Source organism: Ictidomys tridecemlineatus, chromosome 6 (assembly GCF_052094955.1).
Source record: "Ictidomys tridecemlineatus isolate mIctTri1 chromosome 6, mIctTri1.hap1, whole genome shotgun sequence".
Classification (NCBI taxonomy): Eukaryota; Metazoa; Chordata; class Mammalia; order Rodentia; family Sciuridae; genus Ictidomys; species Ictidomys tridecemlineatus.
Genome location: NC_135482.1, coordinates 12,637,362 through 12,659,035, shown reverse-complemented (window position 1 = coordinate 12,659,035; position 21,674 = coordinate 12,637,362). Strand labels below are relative to the sequence as shown.

General features: G+C 38.6%; 1 protein-coding gene across 2 annotated transcripts; it reads left to right on the top strand.

Moving 5' to 3' along the window:
* Positions 1-4,309: 4,309 nt before the first annotated feature.
* Positions 4,310-21,013, top strand: LOC120888597 (hibernation-associated plasma protein HP-27). 2 transcript variants are annotated; one of them, XM_078052864.1, is made up of 5 exons: positions 4,310-4,425; positions 4,801-4,953; positions 5,645-5,707; positions 17,576-17,704; positions 20,187-21,013. In XM_078052864.1, the coding sequence occupies exons 2-5, from the start codon at positions 4,911-4,913 to the stop codon at positions 20,660-20,662; spliced, it is 711 nt and encodes a 236-aa protein (XP_077908990.1). In that variant the 5' UTR covers positions 4,310-4,425; positions 4,801-4,910; the 3' UTR covers positions 20,663-21,013. The 2 variants fall into 2 exon arrangements, with proteins under 2 accessions (XP_077908990.1, XP_040137859.2); XM_040281925.2 differs by lacking the exon at positions 5,645-5,707 and having other exon boundaries at positions 4,316-4,425.
* Positions 21,014-21,674: the final 661 nt, after the last annotated feature.

The following is a 21,674-nucleotide window of genomic DNA, read 5'->3' as shown; positions in this document are numbered from 1 at the left end:
ATGTCAAATCATTCTACTAAAATCAGTGTCTTTAAGATATAAATTAAAAGATGAATGATGTCCGTTATACTTTTTTAATTTAGCTTTTAGTTGGACACAATATCTTTATTTTATTTATTTATTTTTATGTGGTGTCGAGGATCGAGCCCAGGGCCTCGTATGTGCTAGGCGAGCACTCTGCCGCTGAGCCATAACCCCAGCCCCATTATATTTTATTTCCAACTCACTATTAATATTTAAAACCAGGATGCTCATAATCAAAGTGAACTGATAGAATATTGCATTGCTCCAGGTTAAATTTTTCTTAGAATTTTTAAAAAATATTTTTTAGTGTTGACAGACCTTTATTTTATTCATTTATGAATATGCGGAGCTGAGAATTGAACCCAGTGCCTCAGTGAGGCAAGTGCTCTACCACTGAGCCACAACCCCAGCCCCAAATTTTTCTTAGAATCTTAATCCCTCTTGTGTGTCTGCCTCTGCCTTTTGTCTTGATTTCATCTCTATGTATGTCACACTGTGATTACCTCTCTGTTTATAGCTTATTGATTCTGTTTCCTCTCTTCTTTGCCTCTCCCTTATCCTTTGTCCTGCTATTTCTCCGTACAGTACACCATCTTCCAACTCACCTGACTTCCAGTGCTACTCAACCATATCAACTGATAGGAAGCCAAAGCCTATTAACAGTTGTATCTCTAATTTATAATTATTGTTTGACATTCCAAATTGATATTTTTAAAACAACGCAGTTATTTACTTTTCCCTCAATCTACTATGTTCAATCTCTCTGATTCTAGGAGTATTTTAGAGAGTTACATGGATTCACATATTTGACAGTTTAAGCATGAATAGAGCACACATTCTCTCTCTCTCTCTCTCTCTCTCTCTCTCTCTCTCTCTCTCTCTCTCTCTCTCTCTCACACACACACACACACACACACCCATCCATTACAGAAAAGCCTAAAACATGTATGTTAAGTATAGTTGTAAAGATAGCTTTAGAAATTTACATGAAAATTTGGATCCAAGATTGGTGATGAAACAATGTGGAGAGAAACACGGTCATCAGAAGGCAATTTATATTTTCTGTGAAGGTCATGTCTGCCTTTTCTCTGAAGATTTTGAACTTAAGTCAAAAGGAAAACCTGCTAAATTTTCATTTATGGACAATGGGTAAGGTAAACCTTGAAGTCCTAATCATCTTTCCTACAATAAAATCAATGAGGGACTTCATGTTATATCAGTGTACTGTCCTAACATCATATGTTTTGAGACTAATGCTGTTATTAGTTCAGGAAAATAAATATTTCCTCTGCAACTGAGGGGTCTTTATGATTCAAGTTTGATTATGTATTTGCATATGTGTGCGTGTGTGTGTGCATATATGTGTTGGGAACAGTTCAAATGGGATTAGAGTGTCAGACTGAGAACAAAATTTGTTGCCCATTTATATCCACCGAGTCATAGGCAGCCCAGCACCATATTGCTATGAAATCACAAACCAAATAAACGCCTGGAGAAGTGCATTTCAGCCCTGGTTCTACCCTTGAAAATTAAGTTTAGAGAAAGTATAGTCATCTCTCTTCTAGGCCTCTGCATTCCCCCCTACCCCGACCTTTTTTTTCCTGTTGTTTCATTAATGCCAAGTGTCTCACTATTTTCTGGAAGAGTTTGGAAAGTATGACATCATGGAATGTGTCTAAGCATTCATAATATTCTCAGATTCATTTTAAAGTTATTTTGAGATGTGTTCTTGGTTTTTCTGTGATAGGTTGTCAAAATTCTTGGAAATAATATTCTCCCCAGTTTTAAAATTAGAATAGCACTTTCCATAGATGGCAGCAAAGAATGAGAGTAATAAGAAATAACTTTTTAAGAAATTAAAATATAAATATATCACTTATCTTTATTAAAAAGTTACACATATCATCTTTCAACCTTAAAATTATTAAATAATTAACCCAAAACTCTTGTACATATGTGATCAAGAGAGAAGTAAGGTGAACTGACAAGGTCTCTCAGTTTGGAGGTAGCAAAGCAGGGATTTGAATCCAAAATCCTCTAATTTTAAAAACAGACTCATCAATCATTGTGATATTTCTCCATTCATGACTTCCCTTCAGTTTTGTAAGATCACTTGAATCACAAATTAGGACCAGATTTTGTGACCCCAAAATTTGATTGATGACTTGTTTGAATTTGAAGGTATATTCTAAAATTATGATTACTGACAAAAAAGTTAACACTTAGTAGCAAGAGTGTAATAGATCATGCAAAAGTTGATTATGTTTCCTCAGATAAATTCCAATAATTGTTACAAATTGTTACAAAATTTGTGATGTTTTAGGTAGATTATTGAGGACAGATAAGAGATTGAGAGTTGCCCTTAAGGGTCTGGTAGTCCCACAAAGGAGGCAATATAATAAATGTATTAAAGTGAGCAAGTATAATTCTGGTATATTGGTCTTACTGGCTTAATACTTCAGAGTGAAATGGACACTGCACTAAATAAAAATTTTTAGATCAGTGGCAAACAATCATGGCTAATTCAATGTTTGGTAGTTTTGATTCATTTACCATCAAAGAACTATTCATCACCCATCTGCTCTGCTGCAAGCCCACTGAGATAGAGAGCCAGCATTAGCAGTAAAACTTACAGAAGAGTAACACTTGGGAAAAGGAGGTGCTTAATTGTCGTAAGAATAAGATTACTCCAATTATTATTTAAATATGACTGCTAAACAGATGACAACAGACTCTGAATCCATAAGAAACACACTAGAGTCGGCATGAGTTTGAGAAAGCAGCATTGTTTTCCAACAATATGTATTTGTTGGTTTGCTTGGATTTTGTTGTGTCTAATAGGAAAACAACTCAAAGTGCCTCATGATCTTTTCTGGGTGAGCCCCAGCCTTGACTCATGTGGCATTTCATGGAACTAAACTCCAAAGTAACTGGTTTTTGAGAATTTAGAAAATATACTGCTACTTGATACAGTTGGTGATGCGGTTCCCACAAGAGTGGCCAATCATCTCCTAATCTTCTGCTCCGTGTTTCCAGACTTGGTCATTACTTGTCCCTGTACTCGTGGCTGAGGTTGGATCTTTGGGACATCCTCAGCCATGTAAACCTCAAGGACCGCCAGAACTTTCAGGGCCCAGAGTCACACCGGGTCTAGCAGGCAAAAGTAAATGCCACTTTCTCAATCCACCAAAGGATGGAGTAGTTGGTGATAATGCAAAGCAAAGAGAAGAGAGGAGTGGAACTCCCAGAGCCATCAGTGAGAAGGGAGAATCAGCGAACTTCACTGAGTCTGAGAAGCAGCTCTAGGCACTGCACCAGCTCTAGGAGCATCTACACATGGAAGGGTACCTGTGGCCACAGTGTTCAGGGAGAAAAGCTGTTGAGCTATAGGCACCTCCAGCCACACCATGGCACCTCAGCCTGCAGGAAGCGCAACAAGCCAGACTAACATAGAATGACTCGGGCACCTCTGGACTGGGCCTTCCTGCACCCTCAGTGCCCACCAAGCTCCCTGGATCTAATGTGACCCCTGGAAGACACCTGCTTTCAGCAAGAGAAGACATTAAGACCCAGCTAGACTAAAATATCTATGAGATGACTGAAAGGTGAATGATCAGCATGGCTAGTTCCATGGCTCACTCCTGTACTTCTCATTTGAAAGTGTAAAGAAATGTGAATTCTGTGTGACTTCACATGTTATAGAGGGTCACAGCAGGTGGGGTGCAGTGCTGATCCGCAGTGAAAAGAGGAAAGCCTTGTCAATCAAGACAGTCCCAGACTCCCAGTCCCACCAGCTATTCTGGAAATGTACTCTTCAGTCAGTCTTAGCTTATTGCCATTCTGTCACTGCCGAAGTCTGGCTTGGCACAAATCAGGAGCCACTTGTCAAAAAGAAACTAACTTTATTTTTAGAACTACAAACGCCAAACAAAACAGCTCCAGGGAAAAACCCTCAGAGCCCAACTGCCACCACCGGCTTCCACAAGCCTCTCTCCCCCACACCAGCCTCTCAACCTCCCACAATCCTCCTGCTCTTGAGGCCGATTGGCTGGGTTGCGTGGGCAGAGCCAAAGAAGTCACCCAATGAGCAGCTCCGTGGAGGAGCCAATCAGCTAGATGTTGCTGGGGCCGCTGTGAGCCAATCATCAGCTGGCAGTCTGAAGGGCAGGGAAACAGCCCAATGAACATCACCGCAGAGGAGCCAATCAGCTAGATGTTGCTGGGGCCACTGTGAGCCAATCATCAGCCGGCAACTGGAAGTTTGCTGGCAGCTGGATCATCAGCCGGCAGCTGGAAGTTTGCTGGGGCCCCTTTGGCTGTGGCTCTCAACATGTCACTTTGATGTACTCTCAAGTATCCGTCACATGAAGATTTGGTTTCTTGTGAAGCTCTGCATACAGGGTAAAAAGGCCACTTTGCACGTTCTAGATACTGATGTTATTTTCATTGTATAAACTGGCTTTTTGCTGTCCACCTAAGACTTTGTACATTGGGTGAGCTGACACTGGGGGCATTAGAATGGGATGCCATATCCTCCACTGGGTATTAGAATATAAAGTAGAATCTGGGACAGGAATAGATTGGAGTTAGATATTATATTTTCAATGTAATTGAGTTATGCAAGGGTTACGGTTATGCAAGGGGTTATGGTTATGCAAGGGGTTATGGTTATGCAAGGGTCCATGGCCAGAGGTGGGTGGGGGGAAAGGTTCCAGTGAGAACATCAATTGCACCACTTTCTTCATGGTTAAAAATTAGCCAACCTATTGATCTTAGGAGAGCTCGTGAATTCAACACTTGAACAATAAGGTCTAAGAATTTTGAAAGAGGAACTGGAGAAACAAGAACTTCATCTCAAAATCTCAGTCTTCCTTTTGAACATTGGAATGGGCAAAGCAGGAAAAAGAGCTTCCTTCATGGGAGGTACAGGTAAGGATCTGAATTAAACACAAGATTGCTGAACAACACTTTCCGTTAGTATATGGTGCTAACTTTTCCAGTGAGTTTTCGCTGTTGCATTGTTTTGTTCTTAGAGCTTGTGACAGATTTTGTAACACTACAAAAAGGGACAGACATCATTTTAGTGTTTGTTAATGCAGAAAAGGAGGAGTAAGAATAGAAACAAAGCAGAAAAAGGCAATATCTGTGGGAGAGGGAATAGAGGACAGATAAATAATAGATGATAGATGGCAGGCAGATGGAATAGGCTATTGAATAACCTCAATTCATTAAGGTATAAAGATGAAACAATAATTTGACAAATAAGTATTATTGAACCATTTCCCTATGCTAGCTCACTCTTCTGAGACTTTACTATTTTTCTTTTTTTCTTTATTGGTGTTAGTGACATGATAGTAAAGTATATTTTGACATATTTATACAAACAAAGAGAGTACCTTATTCTGGTTAGGATCCCAGGCTTTTGGTCATACATGAAGTGGAGAGTCACCAAGGTGTATTCATATATATATACGTAGGAAAGTTATATCAGATTCATTCCACTGTCTTTCCTTTTCCTGTCCTCCCTCCCCCCACCCCCTTTTTTTCATTCTCCGTGTCTAGTCCTCATAAAAGCCAGATGAAGTAGGTTACTGTTTTTGTGTTCCCTTTCCTTCTCAAGAAATATTGGAACAGTTACCCATTAAGCTTGAAAGGTGCCATTTGACGTCTGGAGTCTATGATGGTAAGTTTTCACTAGTCCATGCCCACCTCCAGCTGTGCTCTTTGGAACTCTTGGGTAGCTATCAATAGTGTCCAACTTTAATATTTTCTAGTCACTTGGTCTCATGTATGATTCAAAGTGCCTCCCCATCACACATGCCAGGCTGGTCTGTGGATCTAGTTTCCAGTGGGGGGTATTTCTCTTCTTTTGCATCTGATTTCCTTTGTCCTGGACCTGCTCCTCTGGTGTATGTGTCATGAGGAAGGCAGAGAGAAAAAAGTGGGTCCCTAACATCATGCAGCTGCCCTGGTTTGCTCTTAAGATGCAGTTTGCCTTTGTTAGACTCTGTGTGGGTGGGTAGAGCCCAAGGTGATGCTTGTGCAGGGTTGTTGGTCTCCTGTGAGATTTTACTTTGAGTTCTGGTTGATTGCAATGCTCAGGTCACCCACCACCTCTCAGATGAGTGCCCTGCTCTGCTCAATGCCACGTGGCCTCCGCCAGCCTATAGCACTGATCACTTATTCTCCTACACACTTGAAGCCTCCCATGAGATTCCTATCTCATGTGCTATGGTTTGGATGTAAGGTGTCCTGCAAAGCTCATGTGTAAAACAGTGCAGGAAGGTTTAAAGGTAAAATGTGGGAGTCTTGACCCTGTCAGTGCATGGATCTGCTGATGGGTATTAACTAGGTGGGTTAGCATCCACATAACAGAGAGAACTTTTGGCCTTCATAAATCATACTCTCTTTATCCCTTTAAAAGATCATACTGCCTAATGATCCAGGGGGCAGCAGTCAGTTCCAGGTGGCCATTATGAAAGGTCCTCTTTAATAGTTTACTTGCAACACTCTTTAAAGGTACACTACTTAATAGAGTGTCTACTGTGTCCATGATAATATTCTAATTCTTTTTATGCCTTTTACTCTAGTCTATTAATGAAGATATGATCTCCATTTTTAAGATTTTTTTAAAATTGAGGTTAATGAAGCTTAGCTAATTAGTCTGAAGTCATCTGTTTGGAAAACTAAATTTAAATCCAGATATTCTGTGCATGGGCATGATATTGGCCTATATTATTCTTGACTGTTTTGCAGTCAATAATCATTTCCAGAAACTAATATGATTAAAGTATAAATAGAAAATTCAGTAAACTTGAAATATTTAATATTTTTGTATAGAACTTTTGTTATATATCGGAGTCCCACATTCTAAGAAATCAGCTGCAAAAATAAATTAGTACTCACATTATTTTGCTCTTACTCTTCCTTGTCTCTGTCTCTTTGCTTTCTACTTTTTACATTGTTTGGGTGTGTGTGTGTTCCTACGTGTATGGGTCTTTAATCTTTCCCAGTTATCTGTTTGTGATTGATTTTCAACAAAGATGACAAGAAAACCAATACACAAAGAATATTCTCTTAAAAAAGAAAATAGGGCTGAGGTTATGGCTCAGTGGTAGAGCGCTTGCCTAGTGTGCACAAGGCATGGGTTCAATTCTCATAACCACATACAAATAAATAAAATAAAGGTGCATCAACAACTAAAAAATAAATTTAAAAAACCATGTCAGATGTCAAATGGCCAAAGCAATTTGAGAAAGAAGAACTATGCTAGAGATATCATATTCCCTGATTTCGAACTCTATTAAAAAGCTATACTACATTATGAAGTTATAGAAATCAAAACAATATGATGTTTGCAAAATAACACCAATAAACTCCACATCACATACAGCCACAAAAATGGGGTCCAATTAAATTAAGTTATATTCCAGGTATGTATAATATGTCAAAATACCCTCTATAGTCATGTATGTCTAAAAAGATCAAATAAAAATAAATAAAAATGCAAACATTTGTTGATCACTGAAAAAAATAATATTGCGTGGCCATAAAAATTAGAAAATCCTGCCATTTTTGACAGCTTTGATGAACCTGGAGCCTATAATGTTAAGTGAAATAAGCTAGCACAGAAAGACAAGCACTGTATAATCTCATTTATGCATGAAATCTAAAATTCAGACACTTAAAGGCAGAGAGAAGAATGGTGGTTGATAGGAGGCTAAGGAGTGGAGGAATGAGGGACGTTGGTCAAAGGATACAGACTTTCGATTACAAAATTAAAAAGTTCTAGGGATCTCCTATACAGCACGGCAACCACAGTTAATCAGACCATGTTGTTGCTTCAAATGTGAAGAGAGAGCAGATTGTCAGTGTCCTCACCGCCCCCACCCCCAACACACACAATGTTCACTATGGGTGGCGATGGATGGACTAGATTAACTGGGGTTATCAGTATACAATGTATATGTGTATCAAATATTCACGTTGCACACTTTGGAGATATATATATATATATATATAATTTTTAGTTGTCAATTAAATATTTTTAACAATTTAAAATGTTGTTGGGACTTCCTTGAACCATATACAAAAGTAACACAGTACGGGTCATTGACCTAAATGTAAAGGATAAAATTTAAAAACTCTTCAAATAAAACAGGAGAAAGTCTTCACAGCTTGGGTTAGGCAAAGATTCCTTAGATAAAGCACCAAAAGCAAAAAAAAAAAAATGGATTCAATAGACTCTTCAAAAATAACAGCTGTTGTTCTTTGAAGGTCATCACATGGGCTGGTGGTTAGTCTTAGTGGTGGAGCACTTGCAAGACCCTGGGCTCTACCCCAGCACTGAAAATAAAAGAGAGAAATCCCCATCAAGGGAGTGTAAAGACACATGTACAACCGGACCAATGGGAGAAAATATTTGCAAATCATATTTCTGAAGACTGGGAGGCCTTCATATCATTGGGATGTTCCCTTCGAGGGGAACTGGGACTGTCTGGCCCTTGCTCTCACTTTCTTTTGCTCCCTCACTTGCCAAGAGGTGAGCAGTTTTCCTTTGCCACAAGTTTCTGCCAAGTCCTGCGACAGTGCCAAGGCAATGAGGTCAACCAATTAGGGACTAAAACTGCAAAACTATGAACCAAGAAAAACCTTCCCTCATATTAAGTTGATTCTCTCTTTTTTTTTTTTTTTACAGTAATTGGAAGGTGACTAACAGAGAGAGACACAAATTACCAACTGAAGTACAGAAATATTGAGGGAATGTTAAGATTTTTGTTTAAATTCATTAGGTAAATTAATTGAAATGTACTCATTTTTGGAAAAACACAAATTACCAATATAAAATAAAAATTTTAAAAGCTCATAACTGTATTACATGATATTGTAAACTCATAGAATTCTACAGTTGGGATGGTTGTTTGTTCCAAGTATTGATAAAAATAATTGTAGCACTTCAAGTCCTTATACATTTTTGGTGGAAATGTAAAATGGTTTGAACACTTTGAAAATATTTCTTTAATAGTGTAATATATACTAATGCCAAAATAAAAACATTTTAGTCTGAGGCATTTAAACCAAATAGGTGAAAACAAATGTTTGTGCCAAAAAAAATTGTTACAAAAATATTGTTAAGATGGTGACTCTCTTCAAATTGTGATTATATCCAATTAGATTCCAATCATATTGGTAACTAGTTTTTAAAATTGACAGGCTTATTTGATTTGCCTGTAAAATTATTAGGAAATAAAAATGTCTCAGATTGCCAAAACATTTCAAAAAAAAAAAAGAAAGAAAAGAAAAAACACAAGAAATTTTACACCACTTAAATTCAAGTTATAGAAATAAAGAAGAATATAATTGACACAGGCATACATAAGTAAATGAATAAATTAAAAATTGTGTTCAGGAAGGAAAGATGGCAGATTAAAGCAAAGGTGTGTGTTCCAGTTGCTCTGTGACTCAGGGTCCAAGGAACATGAGTATTGCTTCTCAGGAGGTGGATGACAGAGGGAATTTGCTAAAATTCAGTATCAGTCAGTAAGAGAATCAAAGACAAGGACATTTGGGAACTCTAAACACAAGACAAGACACACTGGAGCCTCAATAGCCACACAGGTGGTGCCAGCTCACTGTAGAGGGGAGGGGTGTCACAGGCAAAGCCAAGAACCCCTGCAAAAAATCATTTGGTAGGGGACAATGTGTGGGATGAAAGGCAATCTGATCCTAATTGAACCGGAGGCAGCACAGCAAGCTGGTGTTTGGAAAGTGCTGTGTGTTCCTTGGCTGATGAGGGACAGCTGAGATGGGAAGTCATGGTGGAGTGGCCCTGAGGAAGCTCTCTGCTGCTGGAGCCCTGTAGAGTATAAAAAGATTCCCAGCAAGTGCCTAGCATGCGATCTAGAGTGTGACCAGAGGGGCATGACTGAAACAGGCACAGAAAGGATTATTCCCAGGGGTATTCATACAGGGAGATATGGAGGGCTTGCTTTCTCTTGGCGTCTGCAGATCACAGGACCAGCTGGGGAGAGTCCAGAAGCTGGACAGGCAGGTACATTTGCACTAGGAGTCTGATCCTGGGAAAACCACATTTGCAGGCAGTGGTGTGTGAGATCTGCAGAGAGATAGTTACCCAACCAAGTGAGTTCAGTTTGCAGGAGGCCCTGAGATCCAGATGTCCAGCACAGGTCAGCACCTGCCCAGCAATAAGAGGTGTGGATCTAAACTTTCTGGGGCAGATACCACCCAACAAAGTTTTAAAGGATGATCAGAGCTAAATACCAGCCACCAGAACTTCCCAATTACCACTCTGCATTAACCATGCTCTGCGAGCAGATCTATTTAGTCTGTCCAGACAAAAATCCAATTGTGGAATCTTTTTTCTTTTTCTTTTTTTTTTTCTTTTTTACTCTCTTAACTTCTACTAGTGAGAATGGAACTGAGAGCTATTACAACTAGGTCACTTCCACCAGCAACTTGGTGAGCAACACAAAGTGGATAGGCTTAACAACAATCAGCCCTTGCTCTCTTTAAAGGAAATTCAAAATTGGAAAGAGGGGCAGTAAGACAAGGCAGCGAACACCCATCCTCCTCAATAGTCCTGATCATCTCAAGAGAGAAAATTCATTTATTTGTATTCTTTTTCCAGTGCGTGTAGTTTCTTTCTGTACTGAGTGTTACATGGATATATTTTTTCTTTCATTTTTATCATTTCCCCACCCATTTGTTGCCTTGTTTTGACTTTGGAGGGTTAAGGGTTTTGTGTTTGTTCAGGTTTGAGCTTTTGCTTGTTTTTATTTCTCTTATTACTCTTTCTCCCCTTTTCTCCCCTTAGAATAGACAAATTGTCTTGTTCTCTTTTCCTCTCTGTTTCAGTTTTTTTTTTGACTACTCCTTCTTTATTGCTATCCCTTGTTATCTCTTCCCTACTCACCCTCTCTTCACGTTTTGGATATTTTAAACATTTATTTTTCCTTCCTGTTCCACTTCCTCTTGATGAACTATAATTTTGCTATCTTTTAGAAGTATTTAGTTGATATAATTCCTATCCCCACCGTTAATATTAAGAATATTCTTGCAGTTACTAGTACTGTGGGTGGTGTAGTTGACACCTGCTGTTTACTTTGTCTAGTTTGTGCTGATTATTGTTGTTGCTGTCTTTAATTGTTGACCATGCCATTCCTCTTCTTGTGGTAGTTAGTGTTACAGATGTCATAGTAGGCATGGGACATTTATTGTAGTGCTGTATGTTGGTTGCTACTATTGTTGCTGTTGCTTGATTCCTCTTTTTCTGAGAGATGTTTGGAACTAACAGGACACTATGAATTCATATGACAGACACTTTGTTGCTGGGTCACACCCACAACGCTGCCAAGTGACAGCCCACCTTACTGCACACTCAACCTAACCCTACTCAAGTGTCAACAATACTTTAACACCTAGAATAAGGGAGAGAAGAACCAAAAACCAATGGCCATGACACAAGTAGGAGTGGCTAGCAGGGTCCTCAGTTTGCACTTGACATATACTCCTATGACAGAAATTGAGAGAGGTCCCCACACAATGACTCAAAGGAACCCACCGTGTTGCAGCAGCTCTCTAAGACTGAAACAAATCATCAGTTCTGCAGTGGCAAACTGAGAGTCATTGGCAATTGAAATTAATATTTGGATTATGCTGAGCGTGTGTGGTGAAGCAAAAAGATACTAACAACACAGGACTTACTATAAAAGAAATAACTACAATGATACAAATGTATGAATTGCCAAGATCATTGTAATGTCATGTGTAGATAATAATAAAAAAAAGATTTCCCTAGGCTGGGGTTGTAGCTCAGTGGTACAGCGCTCGTCCCACATGAGGAGGCCCTGTGTTCGATCCTCAGCACCACATAAAAATAAAATAAAGGTATTAAAAAAAATCTCTACACACCAGAGGAGGCTCTCATAAAAAAGGAAGAGGAATCCATTTCAATAGCTACCAAGACCTTTGAAAACACAAGGAAATGGGCAAACAAATCTCCACCCCAAATCCACAATCCCCCAGCATAGGAACACTCAGACATGGATGGGGGTGAAATTCCAGAGAAAGACTATAGAAAGTATTAAAATGTTTGCCAGGTGCAGTGGTGCATGCCTTTAATCCCAGCAGCTCAGGAGGCTGAGACAGGAGAAGCATGAGTGCAAAGCCAGCCTCAGCAACATGGAGACACGAAGCAACTCAGTGAAACTCAGTCTGTAAATAAAATACAAAATAGGGCTGGAGATACGGCTCAGTGGTTGGGTGTGCCTGAGTTCAATCCCAGGTACACCCCCCAAATATATTACAATGTGTAATGAACGAAAAGAAGATCTAAGGAATGAATTAAGACAGCAAAAACAGGGGTTGAATGATCATATTAATAAAGAGGTAGAAATTCTGAAAAGAAACCAATCAAAACTCCTGATAATGAATACACAATGAATCAAATGAAAAGTTCACTTGAAAATATGACCAAAAGTTCACTTGAAAATATGACCCTACTTATCCTATGTTCATGTTTTTAATATTTTAAATAGTTTTTGCCTTCCTGTTATGACCTGTTATGGCCAAAATATTAGATTACATAGAAAACAGAACTTTCAACCTCGAAGAGGAGATATAATTAACTTGAATACTCGGTGTGCATTTTAGGAGATCATAATGAAATTAAATTAGAAATCAACAGCAAGAAAATTATAGAAAATACATAAACTCATGTAAATTGAACAATATTCTTTTAAACAAGGAGTGTATCACAGAAGAAATGAAAGGAGAAATTTTAAAATTTCTAGACTCAATTGAGAATAGTGATAAAATATACCAAAATCCCTGGGACAGTGTAAAAGCAGTTTTAAGAGGAAAGATTATAGCTTTAAGTGCCTACATCAAAAAAAGGAAGTATTCTAAATAAATAATCTAATACTATAGCAGAATAAAGCTATTCTGAAACCAAATTAACACAGGAAATAATTAAACTCAGAGCCAAAATTAATAAAATGCAAAATCCTTAATAAAATATTAGCAAATAATATTTAAAAACACATTAGGAAGATTGTATACCAGAATCAACTTGGCTTCATTCCAGAGATGCAAGTTTGCTCCAATATACATAAATCAATAAATGTAATTTACATAGGATCAAGGACAAAAAACATGATCATCTCAATAGATGAAAAAACCTTCTACAAAATCAAACATCCATTCATATTAAAAACACTCAAAAAATTAGATATAGAAGCAAATTACCTCAAATCATAAAGGCTAAATATGACAAACCCAAAGCCAACATCATACTGAATGGAAAAAACTTAAATAATTTCTTCTAAAATCAGGAAAAAACAAGGATATTCAATCTCACCACTCCTATTTAATATTGTTCTTGAAACTCTAGAGCCAGAGCAATCAGGCAAGAAAAGAATATTAAAAGATACAAATAGGAAAATAAGAATTCAAATTATTTGTTTGTTGATGACATGATCCTATATTTAGGATCCCTGTCCCTCTCCCTCCCCTTCTCTCTCCCCTTCACCCTCTCTCTCCCCCTCTCCCTCTCCCTCCTCCTCCCCCCCTCCCCTTCTCCCTCTCCTCCTGACCCTACCATAAGCTGAGAAGCTTTCTTCCACTGGGCCCTTCCCCCTTGATGCGCTGTCTCAACTTGGACCCAGAGCAATGGAGTTACCATCTATGGACTCAGACTTCTAAAACCATAGCCCCCAAATAAACTCTTTCTCCTTTAGGTTGTCCTTGTCAGGTATTTTGGTCACGGTGACAGAAAAGCTGTCTAAAACAGAAATAGATATAACTATGGAGATGAAAGACCTTACTTTGAAAAGAATAGAAGACTGAAGAAAGAAATTTAAGAGGACTTCAAAAAGGAAAAAAAAACCTCCCATGTTCTTGCATATATATAATTAATATTGTTAAGATGGGCATATTTCCAAAAGCAACATATAGATTCAATGCTTTCCCCATCAAAGTATCAATGGCATTCCAGGATCAGAAAAAAAATATTCCTAAACTTCAACTAGAAGAATAAGAGACCCAGAATAGCCAAAGCAGTTCTGAGCAAGAAGAGCAATGCTCATCACAATACCTGATCTCAAATTATTCTACAGAGCTATACTAACAAAACCAGCCTGGCACTGGCATCAAACCAGACATAAAGATGAATAACCAATCAATAAGTAGGAAAAACATCTAAAAAGGCACCTCTCAAGAGAAAATGAATGAAAGGAAAAAATCCCACATTCTTGCATAGGTAGAATTAATATTGTTAAAATGGGGGCATATTACCAAAAGCAACATATAGATTCCTCTCAAGAGAAATAATAATACAAATAGTCTATGAATATATGAAAAATGTTCTATATGCTCATCAATGAGGGAGATGTAAATCAAAACTACACTGAAATTTCATCTCATGCCAGTGAATGGCAATCATAAATAATACAACAATAATTACTGGTAAAGATATGGGGGGAAATGTGCACTTATACATTGTTGGTGGGATTATAAATTAGTATGACACTATGGAGGCAGTATGGAGATTTCTCAAATGATTAGGAAGGGAGCCACCATATAACCCAGCTATTGCACAGTTTGGTAATTGTCCAAAAGATGTAAACTCAGTATGCTTGAGTGATATATTCATACCAATATTTATAGCAGCACAATTCACAATAGCCAAGTTTGAAACTAGCCCAGATGCCATCAACAGATAAATGGATAAAGGAAATTTAGTTTATAAACCCAATGGAGTTTTACTCAGCCATAAAGAAGAATGGAATTGATTCATTTGTGGAAAAGTAAATAGGGCTTGAGAATATCAAGGTAAGTGAAATAAACCAGACATAGAAATTCAAGGGTCAAATATTTTCTTTCCTAAGTGGAAGCTGGAGAGAGAGAAGAAATTTAAAAAAAATAATAATAAAAGTAAATAGAAGGGAGACAACAGAATAGAGAAAAGGAATCAAAACAGAGGAGGGGAGAGCAGGTGGAAGTATAGGGGAATGAAAACTCTCTTATGTCTATGTATGAATATATATATATATGTAACATACTAATTAATTATTAGTAGTATTAATTCATTATTATAAATATTAATTAATTATACTATATAACGTACTAATAAATTACAACAGAAGGGAAATCAGTAGTATAGTGTAAGCAGATCTGGAGGGAGGAGGCGAGGGAAAAGGAAAATCTTGGGAATGAGATTGATCTAAGTATGTTATGTATACAAGTATGACATATAAATCCTGGTACTGTGTATAATTAGTGTTCCAAAAAGAAAATGCACCCAGAAGGAGATGCACAATGAAATAATCAAATGACTTTTGAAAAGTCACCGATCATTCAAAGGGAAATAAAGCCTTCCTTAACAAATAGTACTGGGACAACTGATTTTTTTTAAAGATTAAAAATTAGCATTGACTATGCTTATACCTTATGCAAAAATTAATTTAAGACAGATCATAGACCTGATTTTTGGATTATAGCTCTATGTAAAACTCTTACCACCCCCCCCAAAAAGAGAGAATATCTTTATGACATGGGCATAAGCAAAGATATTTAGCACAAAGCATAGGAAGCAAAACTACAATGATAACTTAATTAAAATAAAAATTCCTTCTTGAGTAGTAAATCACACAAAACTTAATGGCTTCAGGCAACACTTTTATTGCCCCCCAGTGGCTTTAGTCAGGAATTTGGGCCTGGTGTATCTGAGTCCTTCTCTCCAGGACCTCTCACAAGCTGCAATCACAGAGAGGGCTAGGCTGTGGTCATCTACCACCTACCTGGGGAAACACTGATACCAAGCTCATGTGGTTACCAGAAAGACTGAGCTCTCTAAAGTTTGCGGGACTGAAGTCTGCAGTTCGTTCTTGGCCATTGGCTGGAGGTGACATTCAGTTCCTTGCTACACAGGTCTCTCCTACATGGCCAAGTGATTCATCAAAGTACACAGGCCAAGAAGACAACAGTGATGTGCAGGCCAGGTGAATGTCACCACCTTTTGGAAACTAATTGTGAGAGTAACTTTTAGAAATATATGTATAAGAGTAACAAAGGAATCTGGAGTTGGCTCATAATAGCCCCGAGAGGCAGGTGGAAGGGAGAGGCATAAAGGAGAAATCTTGTTGTGAGTTGATATTTATCAAACTCGTTTTCTTGAATGAGTATGACCTCTTTTTCCTCAATTAAAACATGAAACATCAAAAATAAACGCGTTACCTCTTTTTGCGGCCAGCGTTACAGAAGCATAATATAATTGCTGTCACTCAAGAAATTCATCCTTTATTCATCAGGAGCCACTCTCTCCCACCGACAACCATCTGCCCCTAATGTGTCTTCATCATTGAGAAACAAGAGAGTCTACTTAAGCAGACTTACTCCAAGGCAATATGAGCCCCTGTTTAAGAACTCCTGAATTAGAATACTGGCTCTAGCTGTTACTAGGGGTCTAATTCTGGACAAACTTATTATAGCTTTCTGTGTCTCAGTTTCCTGACCAATAAAATGGAGACAGCGGTACGTGATGGTTCCTGGAGTTGTTTGAGCATTAAATAGCAGGGTCACTAGTAAACTGCAATCATTATTTGACACACTCAGTATTTAAAACTACCACATTTTCTGCTGCCTTTCATAGAAATTCAGAGATTCAGAAAAAGGATAGTAGGCCAAATGCAACATTTTTACCAACACTCTCTGTATCAAAGCCCCCACCAAGCCCTAACATACCCTGTAATGTTTTCCTCTCAGTATTGAATGCTGATAATTGCCGTATCTAAAACTTGGGGACAGCTCAAATGTTCTTCCAGAACAAAGCTACATTTTACAAGTGTGTGCTGAACCTCTTCCCAGAGATAAGAAGACGTGGGTGCATTTAATGGGTAATTCATCAGCTTCAAATTGCACAGAAGGAGAGCTCTCTCCTCTGCTGGTATCTTCCTGCATGTAGCCCCATGGCCTTGAACAAAATAAAACAAAATCACAAAGGCTTCAGAGGATCCTATAAATCATTCTTATACTTAATTAAGAAATAGATTTCTCTAGAAGACCCACGTGTAGAGGAAAACTAAGGATGCTCTGAATAGCAATCACAAGAATTTCCCGACAAGAAATGCAATTGTGGGCTTTTAATGGGTTCTGATTGCTTGTCTATTTAATGTAGGGTTTTTTTTATTTTTTTGGCAAATTTTCATATAATTAACATATTTGGAAGGGATATTGCCAAGTGAGAGTTCCTTATGAACCATTACAGTTTAATATAGAAGAGCAATTTTTTACATGGACCCTATAACCTGAAAGTATTCCTGCCACTTCTGAAAATTCTGTTGGAGGATTGAACACTCCTGGCCTTTAAGGCTGAGGCAGGCTGGGACCCAGTTTCATTTGCTGGGCTCTGTACCAAGTTTTGTGAATCACTGGGCATCTTTGGGAGGTGCTGCCTCCACACAGAGGAGACAGGAACCATTAATGAAGGTAACACCTGGCCATGTTTCCACATCTCTTTTTTTTTCTGATGTAGGCATCTGGATTTTGGCCCTGTCCGTACTAATGTCAGTGATGGGTTCTGAAAATCCCCAAAATCCTGAATCTTGTAATGTTCAAGGACCTCGAGGCATCCCAGGTTTACCAGGATTAAGAGGCCCACAAGGTAAGAAACATCCTCCTTCTGCTTTGTACTAGCTTTTCTATCATTTGACAAATTGACTCTACATCATTAAAGGTCCAAGATGACCAAGATGGACGTGATGCTCACAGCAAACCTCTTGGTTAGAAGGCTGTGGAGCTGGGGAGTTCTAGCTCCTTCTTCACCACTTCTTAACCATAGCTGCATATAAAAATGCTCAACACATGTTTAAAAAATTATTTTCTGAACACCAACTACAGTCATGCAAATATTTCAACATGAACCAACCCAAACCAAGTGATCCAAAAAAAAAAAAATCCACACAACTTCATATTCCAACTAAGCATGCAGGTCACATGAAGAGGCTCAGCCTGGTCCTGCGGCCTAAATGGAGGAACTCTCTCTGTTTCTTTGGAGTCCAGAGTAAAACAGTGATGGCCACCAGGACCATATGTTTCTTTGGGCAATCCTAGGAGCCTAAGAGGTTGATCACATGAGGTCCCTTAACACTAAGGTGAGAACTTACACACCATCACTCTATCCTATTTCCATGATCAAAACACTCACATGAACAAGCCAGACTCAATGGCCTTGAAGTAGACTCTACTCACCCTCGGGTACTTCAAGGTCACATGGCAGAGAGGGAGTAAAAGGCTAAGAGCAAGATCCATGCTGCAGGTCTCTCATAAATCAGACCTCGGAAAGTGCATTAGGGCATTTGTATTTCTTGGAAGACCCAACATTGATTTTTACAGCATACAAGAATGTAAAAGAAATGACAGTAATACTTCCTAGAAATTGTTGAATGAATTTTCCTACATTGGCACAGCTACATGGGCCTTTAGGACACACCCAGAAGTAGAATCTTACCATTGGCATGTTCCCTACAATGAGGTTTTGAAGAAAGGCCTGTGTGTGATGGTAGCAAAAACACCAAACCTCCCTGTGCTTCAGTCTCATTTTCTTGAAGATAGGACACATTTCCCAACACAATACATCTCACATTTCAACCAATAAAGATTACGTGACCTTGAATAGGCAAAATTAAAATGATTAATAAATAGCAAATCTAGGTTAGACATCAGCTCCTCCACTGGGTCTGGTATTGGTGATTAAGGAAGGATCAAAGTTGGGCTGCATATGAATATTTTATCCCATGAGATACCATATCAATGATACTTATACTAGGGTATATGGGCTACATCCAAATATTTATAATTCCTTTATCTATCAGTCTGAGTGATGGCGTGGAAAGAACAGTAAGCCAGAAATCCTGCCATAAACTAGCTGTGTGATTCCACAGAAGTCATTTCACCAGGTTATAAAAATAAAAGAGAAATTTGGACTTAGGCCAAACAAATCAACTATGTTGCAAAAATGGGTACTTGAGCCTGTAACCCCAGTGACTCAGGAGGTTGAGGCAGGAGGACCTCAAGTTCAGAACCAGCCTCAGCAACATAGTGAAGCCCTAAGCATCTTATCAAGACCCTATCTCAAAAAAATAGTAGCTTAGTGGTAAAATGCCCCTGGGTTAAATCCTCAGTACCAAAAAAAAAAAAAGTATTTGAATTTTTAAATCCAAAAACAATAATTTTATCAAATTGTAGAACAAGGTTATCCATCGATGAAATGCCCTCAAGCACTGCAGTTTACTCTTTTAGTTCACTGTCACCCTAAGAAACATGTTATGAATATAGAAACCTGTGGAAATACACATTCAAGCAGTAATGTTAAATTTTTCAAGAAGGTCTGATATGGCTAATATTCTAAGATTTCTTTCTTCTTATTCTGTGACACATGTATTCATTATTCAAGTTTTATACTACCTAATTTCAAACCTGTGGGTCAATAATAATTCCTATTATTTTAATATTCCATATTTGATTTTCAATATTAAGCTTATTCTTACTGCATAAGATGCCATGACATAGATCAGTATTTCTAAGAGTTTTGCAACATTCACTATAGATTCTCCCTGCTCTGATATCTTGACTCTTGAGAATTCCTACTTTAAATAGATATTTAACTGAATAATTGTAAACTAGTTTGGGAAGAGCATTGGGGGACGCTTTTTTCTTATCTTCTCTATCTCCCTCCCTTCTACATTCCTCTCACCTTCTTTCATTTCTTCTTTGTGACTTTTTTTCTTTCCTTAGTATATTTAATGAGCAAAGGACAAGAGACAATTCCATGTCAAAAATAATTTCCTAACAATTAGATGCAAATTTTGTATTAAAGCCCTCAAGAGACCCACAAAGAGGGGATGTGAACACGTTAAGCAGGTTTGATATCGTAGAGTCATAAGCTCTGTACAACTGTCAGTACAAATGTTGAAGAGAGAGAGATTCCCAGGAGGGTGTAGATGAGAAGGTAATGACTGAGCTGTCCCGAAGAGAATTGATGGAGATGTCGTGGAAGGCAACAGGTGGAGGTGGGGAAGTAGCACAAGGCAGAAAACCACTGCTCACAGCGCCTCGCTCTGTCTTCTGTTTATCTTGATGTCTAGGACCTCCCGGTATGCCAGGACCACCAGGGATTCCAGGGATACCAGGGTCACAAGGGCCACCAGGAATGTTGAGGGATTGCAACAGCAGACTTACATCGGCCTTTGCAGTGAAGGTAGATGAGCTGCTCCCAGCTCCCTCCCAGCCCGTGATCTTCAAGGAAGCCCTGGATGACTCTCAGGGAATCTTTGATCTGGCCACTGGTGTGTTCACCTGCACGGTCCCAGGACTCTACCATTTTGGATTTCACATGGAAGCCGTCCAGAGGGCTGTGAAGGTGAGCCTCATGAGAGATGGCACCCAAGTCATGGAGAGAGAAGCAGAGGCCCGAGATGGCCATGAGCACATTTCAGGAACGGCTATCTTACAGCTGGGAAAGGGAGACAAGGTCTGGCTGGAGAACAAGCTGAACCAAACAGAACTTGAAAGGGGGACCATTCAAGCTGTGTTCTCTGGGTTTTTGATTCATGAAAATTAAGAGCCCTGGTTTATATCAGTACTACAACTCCTTCCCTAAGAGGGCCCAACTTCAGAGAGAGAATATTCCTCTTTCTTCTAAGGTCCTCATTTCCTTTCAAAATTACAATCCCAGCACATAAAACCTGATACTATGTGATGAGATAAAGTGCTACCCCTGGTTTGATCAGTACACATTGTACACATTTATTGGATTATATTGGATTATAATACTGTATTTCATAAATAAGTACAAATATGATGTTAGTCAAAATACAAGTAAATAATTTAAAAACAAAATGTTCCTTTATGATCGTGTACTTTAAAATTATCATTTGGATTGAATAAAATACATGACCACTAATTCATATTATTTTAAAGTTTTTTGGATTTTTTTACCTACATGGGAAAAATTATGTAAATATGAAGCATGGAGATCTTTCAATTTAAGGTGCATTAAAAGAAATCTTGCATCTTACTCAAATAGTTAGCAAAAAAAACTGGAAAGGAGACAACATGAATGATAATACAGTAATAAATCTTTTCACTAGGGTTCCTAGGAGACCATGCTCACATCTTGGGTTAAGCAGAGAATTGATCAAAGCATTGCTCTCAAAGGAATAAAAACATAACTGGGAAGTCCTTAGACTCTAACGGCAGCCTCTAGTTCATGCCCAGAAGTGTGCTAGCCTTTGTGTGAGTGTGCACATGCGTGTGTGTGTGCGTGCGTGTGTGCGTGTGTGCATGCGTGTGTGCACGCACAGTGAATGGAGAAGGATGAAGTCCTGGGGGGAGGCAGAGCCAGCCTCCTCCAGGCTACAGAGCTGCTGGGTGGTGATGATCCTGGAGCATGATGCTGCTCCCCGCTCCCCTCTGACCTCCAGCCCTGGCATCTTTCCTCCAGGCCCTCACTTTCTCCTTCACAATCAAAGAGGAAGGTGGTGATGTAACTATCTCTGTGATAAGTGAATATTGGCTTAAATTACAATAAAAATGCTGATGAATTTCCTCTATTTCTGAGGAGGGAATGAATG

What these genes read in the sequence shown, in the direction of transcription:
- LOC120888597 (XM_078052864.1), top strand. Translation starts at nt 4,911, where the DNA reads ATGGGCAAAGCAGGAAAAAGAGCTTCCTTCATGGGAGGTACAG. An exon ending in TTCCTTCATGGGAGGTACAG is followed by an intron (nt 4,954 to 5,644) that starts GTAAGGATCTGA and finishes TTCCTTCTCAAG; the next exon opens with AAATATTGGAACAGTTACCC. An exon ending in AGGATTAAGAGGCCCACAAG is followed by an intron (nt 17,705 to 20,186) that starts GTAAGAAACATC and finishes CTTGATGTCTAG; the next exon opens with GACCTCCCGGTATGCCAGGA.